Below are 15,813 nucleotides of genomic sequence, written 5' to 3' on the forward strand. Positions count from 1 at the left end.
CATCTTTCGAACCGTTTACAACATATTTAAGATGAATTCATTGCCATGCTGCTCAAAAATTTCTGGAAATCAGTTAAGATATGAAACGCTGACGGTTCAAAAATTAGATATTTCAAATAGCTTACATCTGAAGCATTTCCCGGGATCGCAACCACAATCAAATTCGGGATTGAAAACGCATACGTGGTGTTTTGGACACTAAAATTGAAAAAAAAGAAGACATTACTATATTTATACTATATATAAAAAGGTCTCTGTGAACTAATATGGTTAATGTCGTATGAATGTCGTTTGAATGTAGAATTCTATTATTCATGTGCAGGCTTTAGGAAGGCCAGTGGTTCTACCCAGACGACATTCTACGCCTAAAGCAATGCCCGGGGAGAGATGGCATGGGTTGGAGAACTTAGAGTCTTCCTCCGTCATCAAAAATTTCTGTTGTTGTTGTACCGTTACTTAAAATTGGTATTAAATGAATCCCCTGTTCCCGCGTTTTACAGATCTATATGATCGGCACATCCCATAAGCGGAGATAGCAGAAGTACATAGGTCTGCACCACTCTCTAAAAATATCCGATATTGATCGGAGTTAGACGGTGGAAGGGAGCTATTTATAGCATTGATCTTAATAAACAAGGTAATAAAATAGAATCGATTTTTATTCAATTCTTCAGTATGGAAACAAGGCACCGTAAGACCTAAATTGTGTCGATGTGTCTCTAAGCTCCACAAAAAATCTCTTCAAAATCTTTTCTATCATTTTGAAGATGTTACATTTAATTTTTAATTTTGTGCGCAACAACTGTTTTTTTTTTTTTTTTTTTTTTTTTTTTTTTTTTTTTGTATTTTTTGTTTTTTTGTTGTTGTTTTTTTTTGTTCTTTTTCTTCAGAAAATTGTCGTCTGCACGGAATTTTCAACATACTCGTAACATTTAAAAAACAGCCTTTCACCTGTAAAAGTAAACTTGAATGTTATTTATAACTTTAACATGACATCAAGCATTCTAAATGACCCATCAGAGAACTGCAATTTCAGGTACATGTCAGATTCCAGTTTGGTAAAACAGGTCATTTCGCAATGAACTTATAGTGACTTTAAGGTAGTTCTGCACGTTTGGATCGAGAAATTTTCTACAATGTAGAATTTGATAAAACACTGATTTTTCAAAACTTCGAAATAAACCTAGAAAATTCAGCAAATAAAAAGGATAGGGTCGTGTGCTTGATTTTTTGCTGGACTGATTTTAAAAAAAATGGATCACACGCAATTTTTCAAAATGGGAGTCTATGGGAAAATCACAGCTTTCATACCTTTTTCGTGAATAGAAATTTTTCTGCAAAGTAGATTTTAATGAAACTTCTCACATTCGTAAATAAACATTTAGCCTATATTTTGGTGAAATAAAATGTATAGGTCCATGTGCTTATTTTGAGATATTTGACCATGATTAAAGTGACCCGCACATTTCAAGCTAATTTTAAGACATCATTTTGAATTATCTAACATGTCAGATGTTTTAATATCATATTTTAACTTTAGAAAGAAAGAAATAATTCATAAACTGATTTTCATTTCCGTATGCAGAATCTAGACTTTATACCTCCTTTTCCGGATAAATGACGTTACGCTATCACTTCCGGTTTCTCAAACGTGCAGAACTACCTTAAAAAAATATACACTTTTTTAAAATCACTTTTTTGACCGCATGACGTAAACAAAAACACTTCAAACTTTCATATATATATAGGACTTCATCATGCTCCTCGAAGTCGAAGCATATAATCGCCGCTGCGTCCGTCAAACGTCCCGCAATTCCTGTCCGGAGTGTCTCTCATCATTTAGCGGAACTTCAAGATGAGATGCGCAAATGTATTCGTATTACAGTCAGGTGAATTTTTACCGAGATATTGCCCTTTGATGATTCAATATGTATTAGTATATTAAAGTACAATCCTCGTCTAGAGTACTTTTCAGCAAACATTTGTTGGAATTTAGTCGAACTTCACAGGAAGACATTGCTCTTTGATTATTCAACATGAGTAAACTATACGTGCACAGTCAGTGAATTCCACTTTTGTTCTTTTAATATGCAATAATCATATTTCGAGGGGAGCATCCATCGGTTTAGCCGATACTTTCTTGTTACATTGGTTTTCATTTAAAATTTTAGATTTTACTCAAGGAGTCTATGATAAAGTGCAATTAAACTGTAACCATTACCCAAGTGAACCTTTTTACAGGTCTGTAAAGTTTCGGACATGCAAAAATGATTTAGGTACATGAGAATAAGCAACATTAGTGGTTGTGCGCCGCTATGGGTCCAGACCAGCCTGAGCATATAGCGCAGTCTGTCAGGCTCCATGCTGTTCGCTTTTAAAGCCTATTGGAATTGAAGAAACTGTTAGCGAACAGCATGGATCCTGACCAGACTGCGCGGATGCGCAGGCTGGTCTGGATCCATGCTGGTCGCACACCCACTATGTTGGTTTTCTCATGGCACGGCTCATTTATAAAATAATTTTTTTTACCTCTGAGTCTGAGTAGCATTCACTCTTGTGATGTTTATGTTTTAAAGCTCTCGCTTCTGAATAGTGGTAAACCGTTGAAAAACACAAAATGACCTGAAATTAACATAAAAGTATATATGCACAACAAACACACGAGACACGAGCAATGCTTAATTATAACAGAAATGTGAACAAAAACACACAAACTAGACAATATTTTGCTTCTGTCTCTAAAACTCAATATAGTGCACACGTATAGGTGGTCGAGTGGTTAAGGTCGCTGACTTCAAATCACTTGCCCCTCATCGATGTGGGTACAAGCCTCACTCGGGGCGTTGAATCCTTCATGTGAGTAGCCGATCCAACTGTTTAACGGAAGTCGGTGGTTTACCAGGCCGATGGATGAAATAATGCAGATTGGGCCTGGGGTTTCTCCATAAGGAAGTCGCTTAAGACTTAAAAAGATAACCTGTATTTATAATTTTTTCAAAAACGATTTACGAAGAAAACACGAGTTAGTCTAACTTTTTCACTTGTCCGTTTGCTCAACCAAAAATAAATATATAGGTAGTTTAAGCACGCGATAAATTTTTAAAATGTTGTCTAAGGAATTCAAGATTTAGATTAGAAATTTATATATTCTCAAATTTGCTTGGTGCAGTTAATTTACCCTTCTTCCTATCTCGTGCACCAATAGATAGAGTAAATGAATTGAAGTACGCGTTTTTGTTAATATGTTTCATCGTGCAACCAAATAGATTGAGTAATGAATTCGGAACTACCGCCTTTGTAAAGTGTTGAAAATATCAAATATCTATCGAACGAAATGTAAAGAACTAAACTGAATAAAAAAAGACGTTGACGTATTAAGGAGGAAGGGGCTGGCGCGAATAGGGGATACAAAAACAATGTAGTCACAAAATCTAATAGTAAAGTAAAAGATACACTTCGGGAGGGATCCATGAAATGGGTCTTTGTTTATGTTGTTAATAAATCTTTAACAGACAACTTGAAGCGGGTGCTCTACCACTAAGCCGAGGCGGTTAGGGTATGCTAAAATGTATGATATAATGCAGTGCAGATAAGTTTTATCTATCTCTTCTCAAAAATGGATAGCGTGACTATCATTTCCGAGTTTTCTACTGTATATGTTTTCTGAATAAAATGTTTTCATTTTTAAAACAAACCCTCGTCAAACATTCGGAATCGCTTTAATATTTATTTCTTATTTACTTACTAATGAGATTATTTTTTGTTCTAAATTTAAAATAGATTTAACATGAATCTTGAAGTTTGCAACTTTAAATCAAAATTAATAAAAGCCGTTGCCATTTAAATAAAAAAATGAAATTGTACAATACCTTTATCATGAGACACACCATCTTTCACGACAAATCAGTCACAAAGGATTAGCATACGCGCCAAATCATATATACTTTTCATTGGCACGTGGTCGTACTTCGACAAATGTTGCAACCAATAAAGTGTTTTTATTTATTAATATAATTGTTAATTGCTTCAACAAATGGCCTCATTCACATACGCAAATGTAGATAATTACACAAAATGTCCATTTCAAGCAATAAATCAGCCACATCAATATGCTAATGATAATAAAACTCTTTCAGATAGACGAATAGCGAATGCGAAAAACAGTTTTGAAACACATTTAGGGATCCATAAATTTTACAGCGCTAAAGCGACCATGAAAATCAGTAAGTCTGTGCTTTTATGTATAATTTTTATTGGACTATTCAGAATGTCAGTGTCCTTCAAGACCTTCGTCTTCTTCTTCTTCTTGTCGTTCGCGATGACCTTGGTCTTATTTGCACAATAAGGTAATGACAGGGTACTGGGGTAGTTGTGATGGAGAAGCAGTTTGACTTTAACCTTTCTCATAGGATGGATTATTCAATTTGTGAAGATGTGCATCTGATTTTAGGGCTTTAATTTAAATTTACAAGATTAAATGCATACATCATAGCTTTAACATGAAAGGCAGGAGAGGCTCGTGGTCATAGAATAGTTCTCACTTGCGGACAAAATAATTCGTACAGTTTTATGAAACAAGCAAAATTGAATGTAAATGTAAAGATGAAAAATAGCAATCAACAAAAGTGTGATGAAAACATTACGATTCATGCATGTTAACAATTTGACGAATAATAAAAGAGAGAGAGAGAGAGAGAGAGAGAGAGGGTGGAAGAATATTATATACATATAAATCGCTAGGAATTGACACTGATTATGATTTGGAACAATTCGTTAAAAGAGTTAGAGTCCTTTATCGACGACCTTAACAAATTTCATCCAAATATCAAATTTACTACAGCAATATCAGAAAGTACTGTTTCGTCTTAGATGTACAAGAATTCAAAATAAATCGCTAGGAATTGACACTGATGAAACGTTGTTAAACGATAAATATTCACGTGTTGTTGTTGAATTTTATCATCGGATCTTACATATGGAATTTCCAGCATGTTCCTTGCAATAAAATCAGAGGTAGGTAAATGTGGAAAGGTCTTCATTTATCACAATGACCTAGAAGTTGTAAAGCTTAAACAAAGTTTCTGTAATTATGAACTAGACATGGAAACGGACAGAACAGACAGAGTGATGGATTTCACATTTTATTGTCCAATGTGCACATCCTCTGAAGCCGATATTGTATAATAATGATTCCCTGTCTGGCTTAATAGACACCTTCAGACATTGAAGAGCATAAACTTTGTTTTCATTGATCATTGGGGTGCTAGGCACTGGGCAAGTAGGCAATCGATGACCATTACTTAACAAGCTGATGGCTTAACAAATATCTCTCATAAGTTACAAGATACGCCTTTGACAGGAGTCGAAACTGCAGGACAAGCCCCTGATGCTTTAGGTCGCTGCAGTTCGGTGTATCGGATATTTCATTACTACTCGTGGACAGACTCGATCAAACACAGTTTACAACCATTTTGCTTGACTGTGTCCCATCTTGCCAAAAGATTAATGTCGTTTTTTTACTCTAAGCCATATTAATTTCATAGCCTATCGGAAAGATATAAACTTAACACTGTCAAAGAGAAAGTATCGCGATGATTTTATTCCGAAAGATAACTACAATATTTCCCTCCCTTGACCTGCAGCCTTTTACACATTGTTTCCTGTTATGATTAAGTAGTGTTATTCATATTACATAACTTTAAATATAATGAAATCCGAAATGTATACGAGGAGTGTTCAAAAATACCCAGAAAAGTGATCTTATGTCTATATTTCTGGTTCTGTTTTGCTAAAATATGATTGATAAGAACAAATTAAATGTAAATATTTAAATTACAGATTTCAGGACATGCCCATTATATATTTATGGTCTCAAAGGCAACGTTACTACCTTTAAAGCGGTCTAAGATCATTATGATGCTGACATTCCACCCATAACTGATTAATACAACTCGTAAATATCAATGGTTCCATGTCTCCATCAAATGCATTTTCTACACTTTCCTGTGAACAAATAAATACTTTTCATATGATGTTACTGTCGTATTGATGAAATGGGACGCTGGACTGTGATGCACTGACTCATATCAAGGAGTTCTTCAATATTCGAAACGAACTGAACGTTTTTGCCTTCTGACGTCTGCAATATTTTCCTGAACAACCCCAACCCCTCCCCCCCCCTCCCCCTCGCCCCCCGTATCCCTTAAAATATTGTTTTCTTCGAGTGTATTGTCCCTTTAAGCTTATGCATGATAGCATTGTTTCCGTTCAACACCGATTTTCGAGCAAAGATTAACATTATATGCCTGCCAGACGTCATTATGATGTCACATTTATAATATGATGTTCTTGTCGTTATGCTTACATTTCACGTTAATATTCGTGCGATTTTAGAAATGGTAGCTTTAAAAAAGGTAAGCAGGAAGAAATGTGTCAGCAAATGCAAAATAGAAAAAGAGACAAATTTGGACCGGATGACGTCACATGACGACATGACGTTATCATGAGGACTAGCATTTACTTATAAGTTGTCCAAAGAAAATATAAATTTGCATATCAAAAATGCCCTTATCTACGTTATATAACAAATTCATGAATAAAAATTGTTCTGAAATATAGACAATTTAAATAAGAAAGATAGTTCGAGTAAATACTCCAGAAGATGAATATGTTATCAAATCTTCCTAAGGATGCAGATCTAGATTCATTAGCTTCACGGTCAGGGCCTAACATAGTCCTAAGAAGGTCGTAACATTGTAATGGTTAATGGTTACATTTGATATTACAAGCGAAAGAACCCTAAATAGGGTCCTTCGTGGCCGAGTGATTAAGGTCTCTGACTTCAAATCACTTGCCCCTCATCCAGCTGGCTTACGGAAGGTTGATGGTTCTACCCAGGTGCCCGACCGTGATGAAATAATGCACGGAGGGAAACCTGGGGTCTTCCTCCAACATCAAAGCTGGAAAGCCGCCATATGATCTGTAAGTGTGTAGGTGCGACGTTAAACCCAACAAAACAAACAAAGAACCCTAAAATAAAGTAAGAAATCCGTATGATATATACACTCAAGATAATTAATAATGTAACATATATTTATGCAAAATATTTCACTCATGAGTTGATATATACTTATTTTTGTACAGTAAATCTGATCTAATAAGGTGGTTAACTTTTGTAATACCCACAGCGAGGTCAGTTTACCTTTGTACCTGGCGCTCGTGATGTAGATCGTCATTCAATAGCACTTATCAGTACATGAAAAAGTCGATTATAAATTAACAGACCACCGTTTCTTTGTACCCTCAAGTTATGAAAAACATGTTGATTTGCCCACGATTGCTAATGGTTGGTATCACAGTTTTATACAGACAATGCAAAATGTTGATCACTTATCAGATTGCCGTAAATGCAACTGCTAGAAAATGAATTATTCATGACTAATTAAAGACCGCGTTTGTGTAACACATTCTTATACTTTTGTTTAGCACAAACAGCAAAATATATATAACACTAAAGGTGTTCATATTTGCCTACCGAAGAATGGCGTCTTTATTGCCTCGCGTCAATTTTTGTTCGTCCATAATTCATTTGTGGAAGGCGTATCTCTGAAACGTTTAAAACAGACATTCAAATAATAGTTGCACATTTATTTATACCATCTTAATACGGGGATATCGCTTTGTGTCAACGCTTTGGTCCGATTACCAGGTATCAACCTTTCCGGCGTACACTATTAAACCTATGTTAAACCTAACCCTAACATTAATTCAGTATATTGTATCTGCTATAGAGGTTGTTACATTTTTGTCTAAGGAAGTTTACATAAACATTCATTGTCTTAATAGGACGAGAATGATACACATGAACCACCTCATTAGATCCACTTGGAATGCATAAATTCTTGTTCGCTCAATACATTCTAAACCGCTTGAAGAAAATCCTAATTGAAGTTCATAAAACTAACATCAACTGTTTACTTCAACAAGATGTCTTGAAGAGTGTAGAACTTAGGATACTACGTCTCAAGTGAAGGTCATACTGGGAGGTTAATGTTCAAATAGCTTTAGAATAGGTATAACTACACATAATTCTGAATCATCATATGATAACGAAAATCACATATGACCCAGGTCACTATCTCCAAGACCAAGGTCTCATGGTCAAATACCTCGACTTGTGTCCGCTTCATATTTTCTAAACCGATGTGGAAGGATTTAATAAAACTTTATTAAATTGCTCCTCAATACTATGTGCCGGTTGTCTAAGAGTTGTTACTGGGTTTATGTCAAGATCAAAATTGGCGGTTAATGTCAACAGAATTAGTTTCAACTGTTGAAGCGATTTTCACATATCTGCACATGAATTTTCTTCTCCATCATTATCCGACCAGAATTGCACAGGACACATGTAGTTAGATCCAAGGCCAATGTTACACTTTGAGGTCAAAAGAATAATAGCCTATGTATTGTGTGGTTTATGAACTTTTCGAAGGATTTTCGTTAACTAGCGTGCAGAGCGCACAACCAAAATCACTTGGCCTGCTAACATTAACTGCTATATATATTTTTTGTTTTAGATACCGATTAGAAACAGTTACTCATCTGAACAACTATTGTTGGTATACAAGAGTTATCTAACATTATATTTTAAAGATATCAGAGAATATAGCTTAAACATGACATGGACATGTACATAGTGTGAAGATGTACATGTCCAAATTTCTATGCACCTACGGGGCAAATAGTATATGAACTACATGCACTTGTTGTCAGGACAGTCATGTTCGATTTTTGTTCTTGAGTTATGGCTCTTTATAACCTAGGAATAAAACAACTATATCTGTATAATGTGTACATTACACCATTCTACGGTTTTCTCCCAAGTCAGGAATTGGTTTTACTATATGCTTACATTATAAGAAATGACGCATTCACATGCTTTTAAACTGAGAGATCTATTAGGCTTATCTTATACAATTATTTTTTTTTTACAATTTTTCTTCAAACACACCAACCGCTTTTGCTTACACCTACTGTTATAGAAGAAGAAGAAGAAGAAGGTTTATTTGTACTTAAACCCTCAGATGGGTCAATGACAAAGCATCGATATAATATAGTGATGAAAAACATTGCAAACATGACAAGATAGCATGTATATTTGCGCAAGTTACTCTGAAGCATGATTTATGCATTTATTTTATAAGTTGTCGAAATGAGGCAACATTTAAAGAGATTTAAACATAAATGAAGCAAGCTTTCACATGGTATCTCGCTATGTGGAGGCAATGTAATGCAAAATATTACAATAAAATAAAACATCCTATTTCATTCTCTACTATAGTAATGACTTTAAGCTGGTAAAACCTCCCAAATATATTTAAAATAACCCTAGAAGGATCAAATATATTTAAAATAACCATAGAGGGATCAAATATACTTAAAATAACCATAGAGGGATCAAATATATATAAAATAGCCATAGAAGGATTTGTTTTTTAACCGAAAGAGCATACACCCGACCAGACAAAATCTTAAGGTTCATTCTATCGGAAAAAGAGTGGGTCTAATTAATATAGATTTGCAGGTTGGTTACTGTTGCTGCTCCCGAATTTTTCAGCAAAACCTTTGATGTTATTAATACTTTAAATACTGCAGATGTTATCATGTTTGATGACTTTAACCAATATTTGTGTTAGACCCAGACATAGATTATAGCAATTATAAATCGAAAAGCTATAATGTGCATGGACGGCCAAAACCTTCTATCCATGACTGATGACAGAAATCTCGTTGATCCATTTCTTGAATTTCATTGCAACCAAAGAAAATATACATCGAGAAGAACAAATCCATTGAAACAGGAAAGGTTTGATTTCATTTAGATTTCAAATAATCTACTGAAAAATGCCAGGAACTTAGGAAGTGTAATATTGATATTAGTTATAAATCAGACCATTCGAGCATATATCTTGAAATGTCATTCTCACAAATAGTACATAGGAAAGGGTTTTGAAAATTTAATAATTCTCTACTACATGACATTGATTTTATAAACATCATTGATAAAAAATGAGGTTATTTTACAGTATTGTATACCCGTATATAATAGGACAAATGTTTTGAATATGGTCGGAGCTAATCTTCAATTTGTTGTTAATGACGAATTATTCCTAGAAACACTGCTAACGGAAATTAAAGAGAAAAGTATATTTTATGCAAGTTATAAAGCGAAGGAAAGAAATAATAATGACAAAACAATCTTGAAGGAAATTACAGATATTAAATCATGTCTATCAGATAGTAATAAGGATAAACTGACATTCCTGAAAAATCAGTTAGAAGAATTGAGAAATACTAAACGAAAGGGTGCACTTATTAGGTCTACAGCAAATTGGGAGGACAATGGGGTAAAACTACAAAATAATTTTGTAACTTGGAAAAAACTCATATTTCAAACAAAACAATAGCATTCCTTGACAGGGCTGATGGATCAATTGTCTTAGACAAGAGCGAAATCTTACAAGAAACCGAAATAAGGTATAAAACTCTTTATAGCTAAAAACGTCTGCAGATGATTTTAAGCTAGAAAGTAAACTAGATGAGTATGACATACAGGAATTAAGTGCTGAACAAGCCAATGAACTTGAAAGTCTTTTAACTTATAGTGAGGGAAATGAAACACTAAAAAACATGACAAGAGATAAAAGTTCTCGATGTGATGGTTTCAGAGATTTTCAAAGTGTGTTAGGGCAAAAAAAGGGCATTTTGTTGAAATAGCAATAAACTATGCTTTTATATCAAATGTTTTTTCAAAGACTATGAAGCTAGGCAATAAAACTTGCATCCCAAAGGAGAATAAACCAAAACATTTTTTTTAAAACCAATTGGAGACCAGTAACACACTTGAATGTACCTAATAAACTGGCTTCTGTTAGCATAGCAAATAGGTTGATATAAGTATTAAATATGCTTCTACATAATAATAATAATAATAATAATAATAATTTATGCATCTTTTGTCAGAGCCACGAGGAAACTTTAATCCACTGCCTTTTTGGGAATGTTCCAAGATCAAACCAATCAAACAATATACAATAAATGAACTAGAACATTTTGACACATATTATGAAATAAGTAAGTTGACTCTTATTAGACCTTTATCACGGACACGGACATGGAAATGTAAACGTACATGTACTCTGTACTTCAGTCAAATTTGAGGGGTCATCTCAAAATTTTTACTTGTTCAAATTGTTATTGAAGATAAATTAAGGGCGTAGTGCAAAAGGAAGCTATTTCACATTTTCATTTTTTTCTTCTATTAAAATGTGCATATTAGAATTAAGAATGTAAATTTCTCTCAAAGGGCTTGGTATGGTTTTCTGTAATTAAATATTTTGATAGATAAATAATGCTTATACATCTACAAGCAAGTATTTGAAAATAACGTTATTAGCATTTCTAGTTGTGGCGTCACTGATGACGTCATTTATATGTGAAATACTGTTTAACGCTAAAAAAACTTGTTTTTTGCTATCAAAATAAAAAAAACAACAAAAAAACAACAATATCCACAATGGATAAACTTTCCATTATTTTTATGGGCATGTGGAAGGAAGAGCTACCTCTATCACATAACAAAATTTGTAAAGTATACCGCTTGCGAATGCTGAGTATTTTTCGAAGATCTGACATCTTGTCAAAGGAAGCTAGATATCTTACTAAAATGAGTTTCTATGCATTTTATTGTTCTTTTAACAACAGCACTTTGAAATATGGAGATATCATAACTATATTGACAATTACTTTATTGAATATTAATAAGAGACGAGAGTATAGTCCTTACAGATTCGTAAAATACTTAGATCTACACAGGTCGGCGGTTTGAAGTATTATGGACGAGGGTCCCCGTGTTCACCAAGCGATGTTTCATGCATTACCATTTAATGAAACATACACTCTAGAAGTTTTATAAACTACATTGCTCAAAATAACAAACTTTTAAGAATTCATCGAAGCAACCAACTTTTCATTCTATTTATCATTGATTTCAATGAAACTGTGGAAATTTCAAATTCTGTATATTCTTTCAACATAATACAGAATTACATATTTTTGATAAACGTTCATATGAGTGAATTATCTGAAAGGAAAATGTCGACGGTCTTAATACTTGAATTTTGCAGATGTTGGTGAAATACATAGATGATCTTACATAAGTGAGTTTTTTTTACTGAATTTATTCAACTATTTAATTAACATAATAAAACGCGAGGCTCGAGACGATCATTTTATCTTTAAAGAAATAAGGCAAGTGTTTCTTCCTCGTTCTTATAATTAACAAAATATTCATTATAAATCATAACGTTTTAGCAAACCAGTCACGAACTTCAGTCCAGCCATGTCTTCATGGCTTTAATCTGTTAAGTTTATAGGAAAACAGTACTACATTTGCACTATGGACTATGCACTTTTTATAAAATCTTGTGACGTTATTAGTGATAAAGTCATAGTTATAAAATGGTACCAATATCTCAATTTTTATTTTATCCCTTTCCTTGCACTCCAATAATTTAAGCCATTTTTATATTATTACATATTAAAATGCACTTGAATGAAACTATGTTTATCCCAGTAAATGCATGTCGTACAATAATTCAGAAATAGTTCCGTTATAGAAAATGCCTGGTTATTACATGCTTGGGGTAAGGTAGTTCTGGTCAAAAACTTCAGATTCGCAAATTTTCACGATAAGTAGTATATAGCAAATTTATTTGGAAACCTAGCTTGGGACTGTGTTTGGCGCGCTAGAGTCAATGGCAATATCACTATTGCTAAAAGCATTTTTAAAAAAATGTGTCTCTCTCAATGAATTTATATTAGAGTGAAACCTTGCCCACAATTAGCTTCAAGAAAAACCAAGGCTCGAATTGTGTTTGCAGCCAGAAGGTTCATTACTAAATGTGCTGTTCTTGAAAAACTCCACTGTGTGCAGTGATCTAAGAATACCTTTTTTACATTTAGGAATTTTTGAGAGCTGTGGTTAAAATCCCGATCGGAACTTTGCTTTGTTTTGGCAGTGTTGATGGCCTTAGGGTAAATGCTGCAAAGGTCAAAATGTCACACTAAAAGTAGAAGAAAAATCATTCAATAATCGGATCGCCAAGCAGAGCAGATGATAGCTTAAGTTCGAATTGACAAATTGTCACCAAACTCTGTATATAGCAAGCTTCTGTAGAGGCTAGTGGGACCGCCTTAGTCAATGTCAATGTCGCCAATATTTAAAATAGAACAGAATAGAAGTTTATTAAATCAAGAAATTTATTCAATTAAGTTATGTAAACGGAAACAAGGCATGCCTAGCATTGTAGGTGTAAGAAATAGTCTCAAGTTTTCATGGGAGATATCTCAAAACCCAAACATGACTGATTTAGAGTTTGACAGATATGGGCAATTGTAAGACATTTTTATATCTTAAGGTAGTTCTGCACGCTATGATCGAACTTTTTTCTACAATGTAAAATTTGATTAAAAACCCTGATTTTTCAATAGTTCAGAATATGCCTAGATAATTCAGCAAATAAAAAGGATAGGATCGTGTGCTTGATTTTTTACTAGACTGATTTGAAAAATTTGGACCTCACGTATGGCAAAATAGCAATTTTCATAACATTTTCGCGAATAGAAAATTTTCCAAGATGTAGATTTTAAAGAAATTTCTCACAGTCGTAAATAAACATATGGCCTATAAAATAGTGAAATAAAATGTATAGGTCCGTGTGCTTATTTCTGAGATATTTGGCAATGTTTAAAGTAAACCGCCTATTTGAAGATAATTTTAAGACATAATTTTGAATTATTTAACGTATCAGATGTTTTAATATCATGTTTTTACTTCAGATAGGTAGTAACTGTTACAAATTAATAAATCTATTCAAAGATTGCTATTAATTCATAAACAGATTTTGATTTCCGTACACCGAATCCAGGCTTTATTCTACGTTTTTCGGATAAATTTCGTTACGCTATCACTTCCGAAGAACAACCTTAACTAATGTAGTTTCTTGACATGATGTTAATGTAGTCTTTGAAAAGCCACAAAGCTCGTCTGTAATTATTTATATGTCTTATAAAATAAATGCATTATCCAACAAACAACTTCCGTCTGATCTGCTGCTTATCAGTTAGTATGTAGCAGTACCTCATTGAGGGCAATAAGCACTGCAGGGTTCCCGCTAGACCTTGAATGTGTTTGCAATTGAGTTGAAAGAAATTTATCTTATTAAGTCAATGTAGATTAATCATAATAATTGTTGTTGTTGTTGTTATTATTGTATCTATCATTTTTATCAATATTATTATTATTCAACATTAAATTAATAGTACTAAGTAATAATAAACAACCGTTTAATTAACAAGAGCTGTCCGTAAGATAGCCAGTGCTCGACTATTCGAGGTATTGTCCCAAAAGCAGGAAAATTTTACCCTGGATGTTAAAAATCTATAGAGTTTCAATCCGGTATCTGTATTAGCTTTAGTAACTTGCATGCAAAACTTTAACCGGAAGTTTTTTAGTTCAAAATGTGGCATTATTTAACCAAAATGCATATCAGAGTTATGGGACTTGATGCTACCTACTAGTTTTATAACCCCAATGATTCAATATTAGCATTAGTTTTGGAGATAGTTACTTGCATGTAAAACTTTTCCAAGATTTTCTAAGTCCAAACGGGAGCATAATTGGCACAAAATACATTTCAGAGTTAAGGGACTCAACTCAATGAGGTTGGATATTGATCTAGAAAAAGAAAAAATAAGTTTAAAATCTATATGCCTTTAAGTAATAGCTGTATGCGGTCGGTCGCGTTGGTGGCATTGTAACAACTATAGTTTTTGTATAATCATTTTTTTCCCTTTTTTGTTTCCACTTTTTCTTTTCTTTTTTGTTTGTGTAATTTAAACGTTTTTCTATGTGTTTTTCTTTATTTCTTTAAATTATAAAAACCGCCAGTTTAATCTACAATTATTCGACGCAGTGGAAAGGGCTGCTTATAATGTTGGTATAACTTAAAGTCCAACCCATTTGCTATTTTTAAACTTCTGTATTAGATATGTGTGTATTATGTATATAATGAAAATATGCAATAAAATATGATTAAACTAAACTAAACATAGTGTATCGTGAATATATTATTTTTTTCATGAATGTCTCTCTTTGCAATTAAACAATACCAATGAAAATATGACTCTTTCTTGAAATGTGCGTTATAATGTCATTTAAACTACATAATGTATCGTGAAAATATATGTATTGATTTTTTATGAATGTCTGTTAGTGATGGGCAAATCGGTTAGATTTGCCAATCGATTAATCGGCATAATCGGACAAGCCAACCGATTCGATTAATCGGATATAATCGGATAATCGGTTACTCTAGTTGCATATCATATAAGTTCACCTCACAGTGAATGTTTTATGTCATTACTTAAGAAACGAACCACACATACATCAGATATCCTATTTCTATTGTATCCCTTCATAAACACGAGTAAGTTAACAGCATAAAAGTAAAATATTTGTGAAGATACTAGATAGTAAACTTCAAATCAGTTCCTCGTCATAATTTCACCAGGGACTTATCCAGTGACATTGTGTTATTAAAATAAAATTATCTGAAGCAAAAGAAGTATTACCGATTAATTAATTCTTTTAATTTAATTAATTTATGGAACGACTGGAATGAGTTCAATTCCACAAAATCAATAATTGATAATACCCGCCTTGCTAATATGCTTGCGTAAGTCTTACGGCAT

At 33.3% G+C, this 15,813-nt stretch overlaps 1 protein-coding gene across 1 annotated transcript in view; it reads right to left on the reverse strand.

Moving 5' to 3' along the window:
* LOC123555001 (fibropellin-1-like) overlaps positions 1 to 3,931 on the reverse strand; it is an 83,472-nt gene extending 79,541 nt beyond the window's left edge. The window contains exons 1-3 of the mRNA XM_053548945.1: positions 3,870 to 3,931; positions 2,530 to 2,622; positions 126 to 198 (exon numbers count right to left, since the gene is read on the reverse strand). Of these exons, the coding sequence (XP_053404920.1) occupies positions 126 to 198; positions 2,530 to 2,622; positions 3,870 to 3,890 (187 nt within the window). The 5' untranslated portion in view covers positions 3,891 to 3,931. The remainder of the gene's footprint in view (positions 1 to 125; positions 199 to 2,529; positions 2,623 to 3,869) is intronic.
* Positions 3,932 to 15,813: the final 11,882 nt, after the last annotated feature.

This window comes from Mercenaria mercenaria, chromosome 7 (assembly GCF_021730395.1).
Source record: "Mercenaria mercenaria strain notata chromosome 7, MADL_Memer_1, whole genome shotgun sequence".
NCBI lineage: Eukaryota > Metazoa > Mollusca > Bivalvia > Venerida > Veneridae > Mercenaria > Mercenaria mercenaria.